Consider the following 20,133-nt stretch of genomic DNA (forward strand, 5'->3'; position numbering starts at 1 on the left):
CCACTTCGGATTCCAAGGTGGAATCCGGGGTGGGTCTTGTCTGTTGGTATCAGAGCACTAGGTTTCTAGATTCTGTAGACTGCCTTACTTCCTTGCTACTCTATATGCCTAATGACGCCTAGTACCTCCCGAGTGATGGCCCGACCGCGGCGGATCCCCATCGTGTGCTCTTCGGTGCTAGTGTGTTATTATGCATGTAAAGTAGATACTTTGTTGTACTGATCCTTGAACTTCTTAATCCTTTTCTTCAGGCACTATGGCTCGAAATCGCCGAGCACGTAGGGGAACTCCTCCTGTTGAGGATGATGAGCAGATACCTAGGAGGTTTGCGGATACTTTTGGGCAGTTCTTTCGGCAGATTGCTGCAGCGCTCCCCGGGTCACGTACCGACTATACTGTGGAGCGTGCTAGGAGGCATGGGGCTCAGACTTTTGCTTCTGCCGCCTCACCTGTAGAGGCTCAGCGGTGGCTTGACAGGATGGAGAGAGTTTTCTCCCAGATGGACCTTCCAGAGGACAGGAAAGTGAATTTGGCAGTACAGTTCCTTGAGGATACCGCCTGGCATTGGTGGACTGGTGTTGTCAATGACCCTGCAAATGCTGGCCCGATGACATGGGATATGTTCAAGACCCATTTCTATGGACGGTACTTTAGTGATGCCCACCTTAATCGGATGCAGGACCAGTTCTTGAGTCTAGAGAAGAGAGATGATCAGTCAGTGTTGGAGTTTGAGCAGGAGTTTCTCTCCTTGGCTCACCACGTGCCGGATTTGGTTCGTACTGAGCAAAGCAAGATTCGTAGATTTGTCTTGGGACTGGGAGGAAAGTTTAAGGATAAGATGTTAGGCACACCGTACCGAAGTTTTGCTGAGGCAGTATCTTATGCCATGGACATTGAGTCGAACTCACCTGCCGGATTTCACCCTAGGGATCCTGGTGGCCCTAGCCAGGGCCCATCTAAGAGGGCTACTTCCACATCCGGTTCTGGTTCTTCAGTTGGTAGTGGAAAGAGCAGTGGTTCCAGTTCGAGGTCCCGTACTAGATTCAGGGGACGTGTCAGGAGATTCTCTCGGGGTCAGTTTAGTGGACAACAGTCTGGGCAGCTTGAGAGGTCCAAGAGTTATCATGGTGGTTCGAGTGGGGCTTCGACTAGCCAGTCAGCTCAGTTTGGGCAGTATCAGACAGTGGGATGTTTTATGTGTGGTCAGCAGGACCACTTCAGGAGAGACTGCCCTCTTTTGACTCAGGGAGCCAGATCTACCCCTACTCAGACTGTTGGTCAGTCCTCTGCTGGCAGGTCGACTAGCGGTGCCCGCACTAGCTCGGTAGGCCGAGCTAGTTCTCAGCAGGGCAGGGCTCAGCGAGGTCGTCCTGTGACACATGCTAGACTGCACGCCATGACCCAGCAGGAGGGCCGTGATTCACCGAAAGTTATCGTTGGTACGTTGTTTATTTTTAATCAACCTGCTTTAACCTTAATTGATCCCAGTGCGACGCACTCTTTTATGTCAAGTAGATTCCCATGTTTTGCAAATGTGCCGTCATCACTCCTTATAGGCGAGTGGTATGTTTCTTTACTTGCGGGAGAAGCACTTAAGATAGAATGGGTTTTTAATAATTGTGGGGTAATGGTTGATGGTTTTTGCTTGGAGGCCAACCTAATTCCTCTAGATCTTGTTGAGTTTGATGTAATTCTGGGGATGGACTTTCTGGAGACACATGGTGCATTGGTTGATTGTTTCCGTAAAGAAGTAGTGTTTCAAAGTCTTGGAAAACCGGAAATCACTTTCCGTGGTGAGCGGAACATTCTCTCCTCTTGCCTGATTTCGGCCATTACAGCTAAAAAGCTTTTGAATAAAGGTTGTCAGGCTTATTTGGCACACATTGTGGATACAAAGAGGGAGGTGTTGAATATTGAGGATATTCTTGTGGTCAGGAAGTTTCCGGATGTGTTTCCTGATGAACTACCTGGTTTACCTCCAGTAAGAGAAATAGACTTTACCATTGAATTGCTCCCTGGTACTACACCTATATATCAGGCACCTTATAGAATGGCCCCAGCTGAGTTAAAAGAGTTGAAGACCCAGTTACAGGAGTTGTTGGATAAAGGTTTCATTCGGCCAAGTGTGTCCCCTTGGGGTGCTCCGGTGCTTTTTGTTAAGAAGAAGGATGACACTTTGAGATTGTGTATTGATTATAGAAAATTGAATAAGGTCACAGTGAAGAACAAGTATCCATTACCACGGATTGATGATTTATTTGATCAATTGCGGGGTGCCAAAGTCTTTTCTAAGATTGATTTGAGGACGGGTTATCACCAGTTACGGATAAGAGAGTCCGATGTACCCAAGACCGCTTTCCGATCACGTTATGGTCACTACGAGTTTGTGGTGATGCCTTTTGGATTAACCAATGCTCCTGCAGCCTTTATGGATCTCATGAATCGAGTATTCCGCCCATACTTGGACCGTTTTGTGATTGTGTTTATTGATGACATTCTGGTTTACTCCAAGAGTGATGAGCTTCATATTAAGCATTTGAAGCTAGTTCTTCGGACTTTGAGGGAGGCTAGACTATATGCCAAGTTGAGTAAGTGTGAATTCTGGCTTAACAGTATAGGATTCTTGGGCCATGTGGTGTCAGCTGAAGGTGTTAGTGTGGATCCTCAAAAGGTGGAAGCGGTTTTGAATTGGGGAAGACCCACCACCGTGACGGAAATTCGTAGTTTCTTGGGTTTGGCCGGTTATTATCGGCGGTTCGTTCAGGATTTCTCTAGACTTGCGGCCCCCTTCACTAAATTGACCAGGAAGGGTGCTAAATTTGTTTGGTCGGAGGAGTGTGGACAAAGTTTCCAAGAACTCAAAGGACGTTTAACTCGTGCCCCAGTTCTGGCATTGCCTGATGATAGCGGGGAGTATGTGATTTACAGTGATGCCTCAAGACAAGGCTTAGGTTGTGTGTTGATGCAGCATGGAAATGTGATTGCCTATGCATCTAGGCAGCTGAAACCTCACGAAATGAACTACCCAACTCATGACCTTGAGCTTGCTGCTGTAGTACTTGCACTTAAATTATGGAGACACTATCTTTATGGGGCACGATGCCAGATTTTCACGGACCATAAAAGTCTCCAGCATCTACTTAACCAAAGGGACTTAAATTTGAGGCAAAGGAGGTGGTTAGAGTTGATTAAGGACTATGATTGCACTATTGAGTACCATCCAGGAAGGGCCAATGTGGTAGCTGATGCACTTAGCCGAAAGCCCTTTAGCTCTTTAGCCCATTTGAAGGCAGTTCGAGTTCCTTTACTTTATGAATTGCGATCTACAGGGGTTAATTTGACGATTGAAAAAGAGTCTGGAGCATTGATAGCTAGCTTCCATGTGAGGCCGATTCTCATTGATAAAGTGCGGGAGGTGTTTGGACCCAAAATAAGCATTTTGGCATGACAAGACACATCTTGGAGAAATTGAGACAATGTCAGTGGCTCAAGCTATATATTGTCGACAAGTTCGAAATATATATTTAGAGGCTAAGTAAAGCCTACTATGGAAGCATGGAAGCATGGAAACATGAAAAGTCAACTTTAACACATTTTCCTACTTCGGCTAGGAGAAACTGAGCTAAACAAGGAAGGAGGGGCGGCAGACTAACCAAATGAAATCGAAATGAGCTAAAACTGTCCAGATTAAATATAGACATCCCAAGGATCATTTCTTATGAAGAGTGCCAGAGATATTTTTGAGTGGAAGGCCTTCAAACAATCAGTCCAATTTTCTGCAGAAGCAAAACTGGAAAACTGGACCTGTAAGAGGTCCATCAGCGTTTTCGGCCCAACCACTATACCAAAAATTCTGAAATTTGACCAGGGTGATCTACACTCATAGTGGAACATTTCTTATGAAGAGTGCCAGAGATATTTTTGAGTGGAAGGCCTTCAAACAATCAGTCCAATCTTTTGCAGAAGCAAAACTGGAAAACTGGACCTGTAAGAGGTCCAGCAGCGTTTCCGGCCCAACCACTTTATGAAAAGCTCTGAAACTTTACCAGAGTGATCTACACTCATAGTGGAACATTTGTTATGAAAAGGTCACGGTCAAAATCGGAATGCTTGATGGAGATAAAATTCAAGGAATAAAGGAGCCGAAAGTGCTTCCTTATCTTCAAAATTCATCATTCCTTATCTTCAATTATGTCTCCTTATCTCCGAAATTCATCATTCTTTATCTTCAATTATGCTTCCTTATCTCCAAAATTCATCATTTCTATCTCCAATTAATGCTCCACTATCATTTGTTTAATGCTAAACACTTTGGCATGGTAGCCTATAAATAGAGGTTACAATGAAACACAATTAACAACACAATTCACAACAACAATCTCTAAGATTATCAAAGTCTCTCTAGAGCAAACCTCTCTAAAAGCAGCTCCTCTCCTTCTCTTTCTCTTACCGGTGATCACACTCCTAGTCCTAGTCTTCTCAGAAGCCGACTTTCAGTGCCACCAAACCCTCTGTCAACGTACTTCGGTCCTAGTCTCCTCGGGAGCCGATTGTAATACCGCTACCACAACGGTTACGGAACCAGCCAAGCAAGGGTAACGCCCTCGCAAACCAGCCTTGCTAAAGTCACGCTTTAGCAAGTTCTCTCTACTTCCTGGTGATTTCGCTCTGCTTAACCTACAACGTTGAGTATCGACTTGGTGACACAAGACAAAGTCCTCCAGCACGAGGCACAAAGAATCCTGCGACGAGGTTGGTGCTCTCCTCGTCTACAGTCGCTCAAAAGAAGTCAGGTCAAGGGACACCCCCAACGACCGCACCCGAACGATGCTGGCACGCCCGCGCAGAAAAGAGACTGTTGACCAGCTGCAGCAAAATTGGAGCCAAACACCGGTAAACGAGGTTAAAAAGAAAAAGAACTTGTGAAAGTAATAATGACTCTTTCTCACAGAGACATAAGCTAGCCTTTTAATCTCTCCCATGTGATGTGCTTCATAGTACATTAGTACGTACAGATCTTTGTTGGTTTAGCTGGTAATCTCAGATTACAGTCATAACACTCTCGAATTTTGATTTACTGAAAATTCAAAGACTAGCCTAATAATTACCCACCTAACAAAGTTGGTACTCACTTGAAAGTTTAAAGTGAATTATAACATCTACTTCTGCAGCCTGACAGTATGCATGTGACTCGGTGACAGTGTTGAAAAAGAAGGACATGGTCTTTCACATTTAAGGCAAAACATAGAATCCCACCTACCCTGCTATAAGGACGCATCTTTTTCACGAAGATGCCTTACGATGCAACGCGTGAAACGATTCGCTAGATGATGGGACGAAGCCTAGCCTTTCTCTTTCTCCAAGACATAACCTACAGCATTTTGCCCTTTCCCATGTACTGTGCTGTGCTAGAATTGGTGGGTCAGGAAGTGCTCCTCCAGTCGTCCTCCCGGCCTACTGAAGTATTCATATTTATTGTAAACAAAGAAAGATCTCTGGTATTAGGATTTCCAGTAGGATGCATTTAGGAATAATATCACTAAATCAGTGAAGATCCAAGGTTACACATATATATTGACACTCAAATGATTTCATGAGGATGTAAACATCACTCAATTAAGTAACTCCAAATTCCCACAATAATTTTTTTTTATTGAAATTATAATAAAATAATATATAACTATCTTGAAAGCAATTTCAAGTTTTGAACTATGGAATTTTGATTGAATCCGATGCGTTAGTGTTAGAGTTTAATTAGAAAGAATGTCATGGTAACTTGGAGCATGTTCAGGGGTTTGCAATTGACCGGCCTCCAACTATGATTGCTGAGGTGGTGACCATGATTTCCCCAAAATTTGTTTCCACTTTCCACCAGTGGTATATTGACTGGCTTCGTAGACCTTTCCTGACCCCGGGCCAAGAAAAAGGCGAAACTCTTGACCCAATTCCTGACCCAGGCAAGCTGGTTGCCTGCTCGGCCCAACAGAAGACGTGGGTAACGTGAGGCCTCAATGCGTAGAGAGTGACGAGAGCAGCCTTGATGGTCAGACTGAAATTGTATCAAGCAACCTGATAGTCAGATTGTACTGGTCCGCTCCAGAAACGGCATGTCGGTGCTCGTCTCCGGCGCCGCCGGGTTCGTCGGCACCCACGTCTCCGCCACCCTCAAGCGCCGAGGCGACGGCGTTTAGGGCCTGGACAGCTTCAACGACTACTACGACCCGTCGTTGAAGAGAGCAAGGCAGGCGCTTTTGGAGCGCAGTGGGGTGTTCATTGTGGAAGGGGACATAAACGACTCGGCGTTGCTGAGCAAGCTTTTTGAGGTGGTGGCGTTTACCCATGTCATGCATTTGGCTGCTCAAGCTGGTGTCAGGTAGGCCATGGAGAACCCTGGTTCATATGTTCGTAGTAATATAGCTGGTCTTGTTAATCTGCTTGAAGTTTGTAAGAATGCGAATCCACAACCTGCAATTGTTTGGGCTAGCTCTAGTTCTGTCTATGGACTTAACACTAAGGTACCCTTTTCGGAGAGAGACCGGACTGATCAGCCTGCTAGTTTGTATGCTGCTACTAAGAAAGCCGGTGAAGAGATTGCGCATACTTATAATCATATATATGGTCTTTCGCTTACCGGGTTGAGGTTCTTTACAGTTTATGGTCCTTGGGGGAGGCCTGATATGGCTTACTTCTTTTTCACAAGGGGAAGAGTATTCCCATTTTTGAAGCGGCTAATCATGGCACGGTTGCTAGGGATTTTACCTACATTGATGATATTGTGAAGGGCTGCTTGGCGTCGTTGGACACTGCGGAGAAGAGTACCGGGAGTGGGGGGAAGAAGAAGGGTCCTGCCCAGTTGAGGGTTTTCAATTTGGGGAATACGTCTCCTGTGCCAGTTTCGGATCTTGTTACCATTTTGGAGAGGCTTTTGAAGGTCAAGGCCAAGAGGAACATATTGAAGTTGCCGCGTAATGGGGATGTTCAGTTTACTCACGCAAACATCAGCTCCGCGCAGAGGGAACTTGGGTATAAGCCCACAACCGATCTGCAGACAGGGTTGAAGAAATTTGTTAGGTGGTACCTGACTTACTATTCTGGTGGGAAGAAGGCCGCAGGCTGAAAAATTCTTTTGATTGTGTGGTAGATCCTTTGAATTCTTGTTCATTATAATTCTTATGATTGTTTTAACATTTCTGTCATTGCCCCAAGTATCGTTTTTCCATATATCTTAATGAGTAATGCCATATTGGGAGGAAACCTTGTGAACTACATTGAAGAAGTTTTGTGGTTGGGGGACATTGTTTTCTGAGCACTCCCGTTCTGTATTAAGAGAAAACGAGGATCGTCTCTTTCTTTTCTTGGAATGTAATTGTTGTATCTTCGGCATTGTAGAATTCATGACTGATAGAGCTATGCTAATTGGTGGACATTTATCATTGCTATGCAATTCAATAAAATAGCACACGATAGTATGGTTATTCGTATTTACTACTATATGATATAAATCCAGCTGATTATGTGTAGTGTGTTATTGATTTTTCATACATTGCATGTTGTATATATAGTTTATGTCTCAGGAATTAATTGTGGTTTTTTAAGGAAATCTTGCAGCTGACTTTGTTACCCTGCACGCCAAACCTTTTAAGATCAGCTTGAGGTTGTCATGTTACCATCCTGCATGCCTTTTGTTTTGGTTATGGCTTACAGTTGAGGACAGATGATTCTTCAATGTTAGTTATGCTCGATTCTCTTTAACTTTCTGGTGTATATTGACGTTATTGTGTATATACTCTGTCAGGGTTTGTAATCTATATTTGAATCTCAAGGAATAGCAGAGAATTAATCACAAGAACTTGGTAAGTTTTTGTTGGATAAACCCCTCATTACTGTGGTTTTTCTAGTTACTAAACAGAGTGATATTTTACTGTATTACCCTAAATGACATAGAAAGGCAAAGCACTTCTAAAGTTTTACTGGTGAATATCTCTAGCATTTTGTTTTCTCCCCATTTTGCCTTTATTCAATTTATGCAAGGCAATGACACTGGAAGTAGTTGAAAAGTAAAAACTTTCCAATTAGAGTACCCACAATTCACCACTATTGTAGCAACGTCCAATTCCGAATATAGTTTGTTGTGTGCAGTTCCGACACCAAATGATAAGTTTAACAATCCAAACATTTTTTGTATAACTTCCTTTCTATCTCCAATTTCCTTTGTTAAAGTGCAGACTTTACCTTTCTATTTTTGCTCCTTCCTGTGCCTTTGAAAAACCTTTTTGGCAATTATGCATGTTATTACTGCCTCTAGTAATTCTCTTATTCCTTTCTGAGCCACATTTCCTTTTTTGTGTATGGGACAGTTTTGGAAAACTATACGGTGTCTTTGTTTAGTAACTGAAGACTCATAGGCTGCTTAAGTAGTATGTTTAATAGTACCCCCTGCACAGAAACACTTGCTTTGCTTTTAATTCGATTTTTTAATTTATTTCTTATATTCAAATTCGTGCTGCAAGTTAATTCCAGAAGGGAACAATGCACTTGATAATAATTACTATTTGTATCTTGATGGAGGGTTAAGTTGCAGGGCAATTGAATCATCGTGATTATTTTAGACAGGACATGATGCCTCAGGAAGTTTAGGCAGAAAATTATGCCAGAGTATACACCATGGCCAGCCTGCTGATTTGTAAAGGCTGTCTTCCTCTTTGTCTCTGGTCTTTTGACAGTGACATGGAGCTGGGAAATTTAAGGGAAGTCCAAATTTAAGTAGTAGTTTTCTGCTTGTCTTTTTAGTCTTTAACATGTTTTATGTATGTGGAGTTGCTTCAATTTTTCTATTCGACTTTTATTGCCTGTCATTTTGTTATGTGGAAATGCCACCCGGTTTGAAGGCCTCAATTTTGGCTTCCCATTTGGATACTTATGAGGTGAGTTAGGTATATGCCTGCTTTAACTTGTCAGCAAGACTGGTTTTCTTAAGAATCAAGTAATTTGGTTCCATATGGATTGCTTGAACTGACCTCCTGGGATTCTGCTAAATACATATGAGTGCAGGCGGTTCCTTTTTTACTCTAATGGCAATTGTTAATAACTGATTGATTTGCATCAAAGTCACTCAGCAGTTCACGACAATCCACTGTATCATGAACGAATGATACTAACATTTCTTTTAACGTGATATGCATTTCGCCTTTTAGCATGATGCCTTTCAGGTTTCCACTTAACCTGGTAGTGTCGGTTTGAATTCATTTTACATACCAAATTCCAAATTTGTATACTACATAACATGATAGTGTTTGTATGTAGTAACGAATCTAGGAATTTGGCTCGAAGAATTAACATGGTAAATCTATCATTATGAACTGCGAACGTGGCATACATTCTCTATAAGATCCACATCAATCAAGAAGAACCTTTGCAAACGAGTAAACCAGTGATGCTAACGTATGTTGTATTGTTTGTGTTCTTAAGCATATGAGGAGCATTTACAGGTTGCCCTTTGAGCTAGTTGTATCAGTTTGAAATTCTTTTGCACCCTGTACCAATTTGGTTTATTACCAACTCGCAATCGACGGGCCATTTTCTTTGTTTTTTCGCAACGACTTGTTCATTGTTTCACCAGCCTTTTTATTCAGTCACAATTAGACGAGTTGATCATTCAGTGGGATTAGCAATAATGTTAAAACCTTCGGGAAGATAAGTGAAGGAGAAACTCAGCCTTCTCAAACTGGTAATGTTTTGAAGCAATGTTTTGAAGCGGAACTCTATACAAAAGAAATGCAGATATTTCCAATTTATGGACTACCACCTCTATAACGCCCCCATTGGGCCTATGCTGTTTCCACCGATCAATAGGCTAGAGATATCTTGGGCTTTCCTTTGGTCTACTATGGCTGCTTCTGCTCTTCACATCAATCAAACGGTATCCAGAGAAGTCTACAAGCTCAACTTTGATGGATCAGTGTGCCAGGATGCAGCTGCTGCGACATGATCTGTCATTCGAGATCACAACGATAATCCAGTCTTTGCGGGTGTTAACAAGATCGGAAAAGCTTATGTTCTCACCCATGAGGCTTAGCCCCAGAGATGGGGAATTAAGTCAAGTAACAGGATGTTAAAGTGACACTGTGTGAGAGGGTGATTGATAGTGTCTTTTATACATGCTCTATTATAAATATCGATGTCGTTGTTTCAAACACATTTTCAATAACTTCAGGCATATATAATTCATATGGAATCCCTGTATGGTATCATGGTATGTCCATCTTCATCCCTCTGAGATCACATTTGATCAATTTCGTGTTGTTAATAGATTTGCAGGTTGTATGATATATATCGGATGAGCACTCTTTGCTTGTATAGTTAAACCTCAGTTAATATAGTGGATAATTAATCATGCATATATAGCTCTAACAGATTCCGAGGATTTGTAGACAATAGGAGAAAAAGTTAAAAGGGGAGTGGAGTCGAAAAATGTAATTCATTTCAGCAATACCAATATCCACATTGGAAAAAAGATGCGGAGTTTGCGCAAGGATTTCTATATATAAGGAAGGATGAGGCTTGCCAAAAACACAGTTGCAAATGTTGTTTGCCTGGTGCTTGGCACAAGCTTTTCTTTGCTTCCTTTTCTTGATGGCTGGAATCTAGGTTGAAAAAGCTATAGACTTTCGATCCCTCTGAAATGTGAAACAAAAAGAAATTAAAAGACAGAATTAACTTCAATGTTGAACTGATTTTATCATGCCCACCCAACAACTTAAAAGGAGATATTGTGTGTTTTTGTTTTTGTTTATGCGTATAATCCTCTGTCCACTATTTGCCGCTTTCTGGCAATGTTCCTGTTGGACATGCAGGAGAAAGGCAAGAGCCTCTGTTAGTCTAGAACTCTAGATTAAAGAATCAAAATGTTGAATAAAACATTAGGATTAATTATTCTTAAACACCAGTTAAGTCGAAGCCCACCACATTGCCACACTCTGGGCACACAAACATAGTTATCAAAATATAGCTCAAGACTGATCCTTAACAGTAGCTCCAGTATCTTAAATACCACACAAGTCTAGGCTCTCCCGAGCACAACCACCGGCAGTCCTGGTGAGGATCGTCATGGATTAATGTTTGGAATGGAGTTGGATTCATTTGGTTGATTATCAGCAGCTTCCATCATTTCTCATGTCCTTTGCCTTGATGTTATTGAAGTCCAGAGCCTCTTCAAAGTCCTTAGGCTCCTCTTCCCCAAAGAAGCGCTCTTCTGGTTTACCACAACATCGCTTATTCCCTCACTCACGACACCATCATAATCAGCAGAAGCAACCATGTCGTCATTTGCTTTATCTTTGGCATCGTGAAAGTGTTGTTGTTTTTTTTTTTTTTTTTGGAAGAAAAACAGACCAGTACAAAGCTAAACTACATAAACTAGTTCTGCAGAAAAATGAGAAAATTGATAAAATTACATAAGCGAGATATGAAAATCCACAAGTTAGATGGAAAATTTCTCATTGTAAACGAAAGAAAAGAGAGGCATACACCAAAGACACTACTACTAAACCTTTCATCTATTCTTCGTCAGCATCCGATTTATCCTTCTTCTTCTTCTTCTTTTTCTCACTCTTATCAGCCTCACCATCACCCTTGCCATTATTAGTGGCAGCATCAGCACCATGATCTTCAGCCTCTTTGTTTCTCTTCTTTTTCTTCTTTTCAGACTTTTCAGTTTGTGGTGAACCAGCTTCTTCTTTATCTTTGTGCTTCTTCACCTTCACAGATATCTCCCCATCTGAAGAATCCAAAACACCATTGTCTTTATCCTTTTTCTTCTTCTTCATCTTCTTCTTCTTTTCTGTCTTCTCAACTTCAAGCTCAGCGACTTCTTCACTTTTGCTTTTCTTTGCAGGAACTGTAACAGCACTGTCAGTTATTTCCTCTTGTTTGCGCTTCTTCTTCTCATTCTTCTTTTTCTCACTCTTATAAGCCTCACAATCACCCTTGCCATTATCAGTGGCAGCGTCAGCACCATGATCCTCAGCCTCTTTGTTTTTCTTCTTTTCAGACTTTTCAGATTGAGGTGAACCAGCTTCTTCTTTATCTTTGTGCTTCTTCACCTTCACAGATTTCTCCCCATCTGAAGAATCCAAAACACCATTGTGTTTATCCTTTTTCTTCTTCTTCTTCTTCTTTTCTGTCTTCTCAACTTCAAGCTCAGCGACTTCTTCACCTTTGCTTTTCTTTGCAGGAACTGTAACAGCACTGTCAGTTATTTCCTCTTCTTTGCGCTTCTTCTTCTCATTCTTCTTTTTCTCACTCTTATCAGCCTCACCATCACCCTTGCCATTATCAGTGGCAGCATCAGCACCATGATACTCAGCCTCTTTGTTTCTCTTCTTTTTCTTCTTTTCAGACTTTTCAGTTTGAGGTGAACCAGCTTCTTCATTATCTTTGTGCTTCTTCACCTTCAAAGATTTCTCCCCATCTGAAAAATCCAAAACACCAACGTCTTTATCCTTTTTCTTCTTCTTCTTCTTCTTTTCTGTCTTCTCAACTTCAAGCTCAGCCACTTCTTCACCTTTGCTTTTCTTTGCAGGAACTGGAACAGGACTGTCAGTTATTTCCTGTTGTTTGTGCTTCTTCTTCTCATTCTTCTTTCTCTCACTCTTATCAGCCTCACCATCACCCTTGCCATTATCAGTGGCAGCATCAGCACCATGATCTTCAGCCTCTTTGTTTCTCTTCTTTTTCTTCTTTTCAGACTTTTTAGTTTGTGGTGAACCAGCTTCTTCTTTATCTCTGTGCTTCTTCACCTTCACAGATTTCTCCCCATCTGAAGAATCCAAAACATCATTGTCTTTATCCTTTTTCTTCTTCTTCTTTTCTGTCATCTCAACTTCAAGCTCAGCCACTTCTTCACCTTTGCTTTTCTTTGCAGCAACTTCCTTTCTATTTGACTGTGAAGTTCAATTGAAATTAACAATTCAAGACCATAAAAGAATTCATTCAGAATAAAGGTTGTGAATTTCAACTTATTTAGGATCATATATAATAGGAAGGTTGGCTGAACTTATCAAAATTGGGTAATGAAAAACGTACCATATCCTGTGGGCTTGCATCTCGTGACACAATCACATTATCCTCATCCACTGGATTGTCGGCTACTCTGATTTCATTTCCTCCATGATCATTGGCTCCTGGTGAGCTTGATGATTGGACAACTTGTTCATGAATACTTGATGCATCACTGCCCGCGGAGATACTACTGCTGTCGGAGGCTTCTATACATGTGTGCCTTCCTCTGTAAGTAATTTTCAGGATTTTTTTATCACTGGAGTGTTGCACTTCCTTTATGGCCATGCAGCCTTTGACATTTTGAGGAGTGCACACGTAATAATAGACTCTGCTAAATATAAACAATCTGTTATAGAATGAAATGGTTCAAACTTGTAACTATGCACTTTGTAGGACATTAGTTTCATACGAGACCTTAAGAAACATCATAAAGTGCTGACACAACTAAAAAGAGATTATATTGTTCGTACATTACTACATTTACTGAAAAATCGTTACAATACTAACATTATAATTTCATGAAGCGTAGCCAAATTTGATACAAGGAAATGTCCGAAATACGTACCTTGGGTATTCAGCTCCTGGTATGTTCGTTTGGGTGTACTCCCCCCATGTAAAGCCATCAAAAGGACCTTCAATCCCCATACGTGGTGTAACTCTTACTTGGTGTGTCAACATTGGAAGAGTTTTCCAACAAGTGTGCCTCCCAATGTAAGTAATTTCAAGGATTGTTTTGTTGTCACTGAAAGATCGCATTTCAGCTCGGGCCCGACAGCCAGGTTCATGTGTACAAGCATACCGGCCACAGCTAATATAGTAATTTAATGTTATAAATGGATCTGATTTGTAAGTGATCGGCTTCTGTGAACTAGTTTTTCATGTGGGACCTTAAGCTACATGAAGAACTGTTAAGTCATAAAGCGTTAACTTACGAGCTCCAGTGATGAAAAGAGACGCTTCATCCAAATAGGTTACAGGTTAAAACTTCTTTGTATGGGTAAGCTCAAGTCAAGTTCTGGTGTTTGATAAAAAGAAAAAATCAGATGGATTTGATATGATGAAAAAGTTCTGGTACCTTAATCCGCCATGGTTTTCAATATACCCATCGCAGTCCCAGCTAAAACCATCATACAGATGCCCACGGATCAGACCCGATGTAACCACTTCGATCAGAGGTCTGACTTCTTGTGTCCAACGTTCCAGAGTTTTCCTGCAACGTACGTCAAAATTCTTATAAATAGCCATTGAATTCATTCATATATATGAAGTTATCATGCAAAAAAGTGGTCAATCTTATAATCAGCTTATAGACATGGAGATTAAACCTCTTCCGAGATGAATCATTGTCCTCATTTATGATGTAACTTGGTTTTCTGTTTGCACCTTCAAAAACTTCCGATAATTTAAGGTATTGCTCCTCCTCATCAGAGGTGTCACTTGTGATGTCACTACCACTGCGTTCAGCCAAGCACCCGTCAAGGCTCCTGATCTCAGAATTATGTACTATTGGTTCCCCAAAATCTTGATGGGCAACTTCCTCATCCTCGTTGTTGGCAAAAAAGAATCGAACTCCGCACCTTTCGATGCTCGGGTTGAATGCTACCTCCTCCGATTCTTCCGATTCTTCGAATTCATAGTGCAATTCTATCTCAAATTTGGCCTCAGTGTAAGAGCGTTCGTTCACTTCCTCTCCATTAATGCCAAATTCAGACCATGGCACATATCCCAGTAACATGTGATTTGACACAAGCCAATTCTCGCGATATCGAAAATGAGTATTGAACAAATAGAAACTGAAACGGTACTCGCAATGTTCTCCTTTGAAGGTACAGAAACATCGATCAGTCAAACTCCAAAAACATCGATAATCAACACTTTGGGGCTCGTTAGTAACCGCGCATATAGCAAACCCCAAAAACTTCTTGTCAAACCAATTTTGTGGTAGCGGGACAGTTACGGAAGTCCCTCTCCACTGATGGTTGAACTGCTCTGGAATTTTACTTCCAGGAAGAGAGAAATAAAAGGGTCGGGAACAATTACCCTACAACAACAAAGAAAAAACATATTAACTTCTTTCGCAAAGGCGAAAATATCAAAAGAAAAAAAAGTGGTCAGCTTTATGTTTATACCTGAGGAGGAGAATGTCTTTCTACAATATCTCTGAAAATATCTTCCTGTACCAGCTTATGGCAGTTACCGAATTTGAAGCACCGAACGATATCGTAGGGAGACTGTGGTGTTGAAACAGCTTCCAAAGCTACGCAATTATGCGCATTTATGTAACTTATTCTTGATGAAAGCTCTGGTATTGATCTCAGACTCTCGCAACCTTCCAATTCAAGCTGTTCTAAGCAACCCAGTTGATTCATGGCTGCAGGCAGGCTCGTCAGATTCTTATTACTTGACAAGTTCAATTCCCTTAATGAACGAAAATAAGCAATGGAATCCGATAAATCCTTCAGATTGCAATAACTAAAATCAAGATGCACCACATCAGTACAACGAACTTCAATTGATGATGGCCATGATGAAAGGGGGGCCTCCATTTGTTTGCAATGAAGAAACGATAATCTTCCAATCTTCAAATGTAAGATAGAGACCGGGAGTCGTTTTAAACCAGTTCCCATAACGTCAAGTTTAAACAGAGATTTTAAGTACCCCAAATTCTCAGGCAAGTTGCAAAGTTTTGAGCACAAGCCGAGGTCGAGATGTTTAAGGTCTGCCAAATCACAGATACTGTCCGGAAGACAGACAAGGCTTCTGCAGTAATTCATATTTAATGATTTAAGTCCACGAAGCCGTTCAATTGAGGATGGTAGTTCCTTAATTGCACTGCCAACTAATATAAGCTCCGTTAGTGCCTCCATATCTTCAAAAATCTCGGGAAACATCTCAAGATTTTTGCAGTAGGAAAGATCAAGGGATTTAAGACCCCGAAGCCGTACAATTGAGGATGGTAGTTCCTTAATCGCAGTGCGATCTAACTCGAGCTTCGATAATGCTTCCATATCTTCTGAAATTTCGGGAAACATCTCAAGATTTCTGCAGCCAGAAAGATTAAGGGATTTAAGTCCCCGAAGCCGTACAATTGAGGATGGTAGTTCCTTAATCGCAGTGCAATCTAACTTGAGCTCCGATAGTGCTTCCACATCTTCTGAAATCTCGGGAAACATCTCAAGATTTGAGCAGTCGGAAAGAACAAGGGTCTTGAGAGATTTCATCATATGAATGCTGCTTGGAAGAATCTTAAGTTCTGTGCAACCATATAAACTCAAGAAAACAAGGCCTGTAAGATCTGAAATGGATGGGGAAACCTCCACTAAACTTGTACAACGGTAAAGAATTAGTTTCTGAAGCTTCGGCGCCTCGGTGAAGAGGGGGATTTCCTTAAGATTTTTACAGGAACTTAAATCGATGCTTATCAATTCTTTCGCAGCCTGGATGTCACAACAACCGGCAAGACATGCATTAATATCATAGGCGCGCATCTGAAATTCATAAATTAGCATTTAAAAGAAACTACAATATAATTTCAGAACGGAAGTATTGTTCATATGTACCTTGGGTTCTGGCCAAAGTTGTTCGATGTGGCTCCCACGCATGTCAAGGTCAACAAGATGCTTGGGGTTAAACTTGGACGGCAAAGACTTTAGAGGGCAACCATGCCAAGCGAGAACCCTCAACTTCTGAGAAAGACAGTTTAGGTCCCCATTCAAGTGTAATTTACAGCGAGAATATATTCGGTACATGTGCTCCATTCGGTACATGTGCCCCGGCCATAATTCCCCTTCAAATTCTTTTCTGAAGGACCCATGATGATAGTTCACATCTGGGGGGTAAGTGATTCTGAGCAATCTCAGGTTCACCATACTAACAAAAGCTTCAGCATCTACATGTATATCTTCTGAGTCGGCCAATTCAATCATTACGCCTTCAACTTTCATAGCCTGAATAACCAATAAATAAATTTAAGTGAGAGTTTATGTCCAGGAGCCTTATTTAAGAAATTTGTTAAGTTAAAGTTGAAGATGTATGCTAAGATTAGTATATATGAGAAAGATGAAGATAAGATATCATGCAGGATGGTACATCTCACCTTATTTTGTGCTATGGTCTCCTGAACATCTTCATAACTCCATAATCTACTATGCTTCCAAGGTTTTTTCCGGACGATATCCCTACCAATTTCATGTAGGAGATCATGGATCTTGAGCCCATCAAACTCTGAGAAACTTACAAGATCCTTGTTAATTAGAACTCTTAAACCACTGCTGGCATAGAAGCCACAACTGTTCAGAATAAATTCTACATACTCTATGTGCATTCCTTTGAAAAAGCATGCAATATCTAGAAATATGTTCTTTTCGGTGGCATCTAGTCCATCAAAGCTTATTTTAAGCACATTGTGAATGTGTGGGTTTGGGACATTCTTTATTTTCTCCAACACATGTTCCCACTCAGATGCACGTTTGCCACGAAGATGAGCTCCCAAGATTTGAAGTGCTAAAGGCAGACCGTGAGCATATTCGATTGCACGTTTTGAAACATCATCATACTCTTTTGAGGGTGGCATTGTTGTGAAGGCATTCTGGTTGAAGAGTTCAAGAGAGTCAGGATCACTTAATGGGTTGGGCTTGTATATCCTGCTAAATCCACCTAGTACTTGTTCATCTCTAGTTGTTACAATGACTATACTACCACAACCAAATGAACGTTCCTTTAGGCTTCCGAGTAAGGCGTCAATTTCCCAGGAACGGGATACATCGTCAAGAACAACTATAATTTTTTTCTCACGTAGCCTTTCCAACCACACGATCATGTAATCCCCATCGAAATTGTTGGGGTTTACCTTCAAGATTCCAGATAGAAATTGATGTTGCATCCGTACCTCACCACCTTTCTTCATGAAGCCTTCCCTCACATCTCTAATAAGGAAGTAACGGTGTTCAAATTGATGAGAAATTTTGTCATAAACAGCCCTGGCAATGGTTGTTTTACCCAAGCCGCCCATTCCCCAGATTCCAACATAGACAACATCATCAGGCGCAGCATATAATAGTCGTTCCACTTGATGCAGGTGGGAATCCATTGCAACCAAGCCATACTCTCTACGTGGCGAGATCCAATTCACTTTATCAAAGACAGTATTTACAATATCATCAATGAGCTTGGCATCATCCCTTCAAAAATTAAAAAAACAAATGCAGTCAAGACTCAGAGAAGGACGTCCATGATGCCATACGGTTGCTAAGAAAATATACACAATATCACCCGCACCATACCAAAAGAGGGGTGGGTATTCATCATAATTAAAATTTAAGGATGCATGTTATAGATGTTGCAGATACTTCTGAGCTGAGTGTGTGCCCTTTGTTATGATTTGCAGGATTATCACGCAACCCACAAAAATCAACTCAATTTTAGTTACAAAAAAAAAAAAAGTCCAATAATAATATAAGCAACTCGTGTTAAGACCATTTACTCCTAATTAATTTTTTTGTTTGGGAAAAAAAAAAAACTCATAATTAATGAAGAGGAGGAGGAGTAGGTTACTCATAATTTTTGGAATCCGAGCCAGCTAAGTTGGTGGCTTCCTTTAAAGCAAATCTCCATGTCTGCACTTCTTGCAGCAACTCCTTGTCTCTTTTGCGGTCGCGTTCATGCTTGGCAAAAGCTTCGCCAAGACTTCCCGTCTGTTTACGAATGTGGGAAGGATCTACTCGGTAGAAAATGGGCATCACAATCTGCTTCTGCTCCCCCTTCTTGCATTCCAGGATCTTGACCAGTTCTTTCAAGCACCATGTGGAAGTCGCGTAGTTTTCAGAGAAAACTACAATTGAAATCTTTGATTCGGCAATGGCTTTCAGTAGATCCGAAAGGTCGTCGCCTTTTCTAAGATCTTCATTATCAAGGTAAACATTGACTGCTCGCCGTTTCAGAGCTTCGTAAAGATGGCAGACAAAGTTTTTTCGAGTGTCCTCGCCTCTAAAATTGAGGAAGACATCTCTGGTAGGCAAAGAGGAAGAAGAAGAAGAGGAAGAGGAAGCAAGGTCCATTAGATGAACAAGCACAAGATTGATCCAAGCTTGTAAGAAATCGAGTGGATATATATAGGCCTGTAACTCGGTGCACCGTGTTGAAAAAGAAGGACATGATTAGTCTCTTCCACGAAGATGCCTTACGACGCAACTAAAGCCACAAAGAAGTTCAATGAAAGTTCCATGAAATTAAGAGCATCTGGATATATAATTTTATACCACAATCAGTTTTATTAGTTCATAGGTTTGAATTGGTTATAGTCTTGTCGGCTCAATGAAAGTTCCACGCAAGAGCAGCTGGATATATAATTTTTGTTTTGATTACATCGGTTTCTATTACTATATAATCGATTTACCAAATATGAAATATCATTTGGTATTTAGTCTGGTAAATGTCTAACTGACCCCAGCTACGCATCTCCATGAAACGATTTGCTAGATGATGGTACGAAACCTAGCCTTTCTCTTTCTCCAAGACATAACCTGCAGCCTTTTGCCCTTTCCCATGTGCTGTGCTGGAATTGATGGGTCAACAAATACTTCTCCCGGCCTAGTAAAGTGTTCAGATTCATTGTAAACAAAGAAAGATCTATGGTATTAGCACTTTCAAAGGATGTATTTAGGAATAATATCACTGAAATCAGTGAAGATCCAAGGTTACACAAATATATGACACTCGAATGATTTCATAAGGGCAACTCCAACCATGGGCACCATTTGGGGGTGTTATTCTCATTTTAGCACCCCCTTGTTGCACTATTCATATAGGACTCAATTCTCATCTCCAACCATGGGGGTGCTATTTTCACTATTCTTGATTAAAATATAATATGAGTATAATTTTGATGAATATTATATTAAAAATATGTTAATTTAATTAAATAAGGTAAAAAAAATAATTTAGCATTTTATCTTAATATTTAAAAATTATTTTTATTATTTAATGAATTTAAAAAAAAAGTTTTTTTTTTTGTCGGCATATACAATAAAAGTGTCGGCACATACGACAAAGAATCTAACTATTTAGAAGAATCCC

The 20,133-nt window shown here is 40.9% G+C and overlaps 2 protein-coding genes and 1 pseudogene across 3 annotated transcripts in view; 2 read left to right on the forward strand and 1 right to left on the reverse strand.

The window, feature by feature from the left end:
* The first annotated feature begins 256 nt into the window (after positions 1-256).
* LOC133716595 (uncharacterized) lies at positions 257-3,448 on the forward strand. Its single transcript, XM_062143285.1, has one exon. The coding sequence runs from the start codon at positions 257-259 to the stop codon at positions 3,446-3,448; it is 3,192 nt and encodes a 1,063-aa protein (XP_061999269.1).
* A 2,609-nt stretch (positions 3,449-6,057) lies between these two features.
* LOC133718554 (UDP-glucuronate 4-epimerase 3-like) lies at positions 6,058-7,491 on the forward strand (annotated as a pseudogene).
* Positions 7,492-11,427: 3,936 nt separating this feature from the next.
* The window catches only part of LOC133718673 (disease resistance-like protein DSC1), an 80,893-nt gene continuing 72,187 nt past the window's right edge, over positions 11,428-20,133 (reverse strand). Inside the window, exons 1-9 of one of the 2 annotated variants that reach the window (XM_062145533.1) lie at positions 18,613-19,243; positions 17,156-18,239; positions 16,620-17,006; positions 15,189-16,496; positions 14,385-15,100; positions 14,135-14,269; positions 13,625-13,867; positions 13,084-13,387; positions 11,428-12,941 (exon numbers count right to left, since the gene is read on the reverse strand). In XM_062145533.1, the coding sequence (XP_062001517.1) occupies positions 11,556-12,941; positions 13,084-13,387; positions 13,625-13,867; positions 14,135-14,269; positions 14,385-15,100; positions 15,189-16,496; positions 16,620-17,006; positions 17,156-18,239; positions 18,613-19,115 (6,066 nt within the window). In that variant the 5' untranslated portion in view covers positions 19,116-19,243 and the 3' untranslated portion in view covers positions 11,428-11,555. Of the gene's footprint in view, positions 12,942-13,083; positions 13,388-13,624; positions 13,868-14,134; positions 14,270-14,384; positions 15,101-15,188; positions 16,497-16,619; positions 17,007-17,155; positions 18,240-18,612; positions 19,244-20,133 lie in introns of those variants that run through there. The other variant, XM_062145534.1, reaches the window with a different exon arrangement.

The sequence above is a fragment of the Rosa rugosa genome, chromosome 6, assembly GCF_958449725.1.
Source record: "Rosa rugosa chromosome 6, drRosRugo1.1, whole genome shotgun sequence".
Lineage (NCBI taxonomy): Eukaryota > Viridiplantae > Streptophyta > Magnoliopsida > Rosales > Rosaceae > Rosa > Rosa rugosa.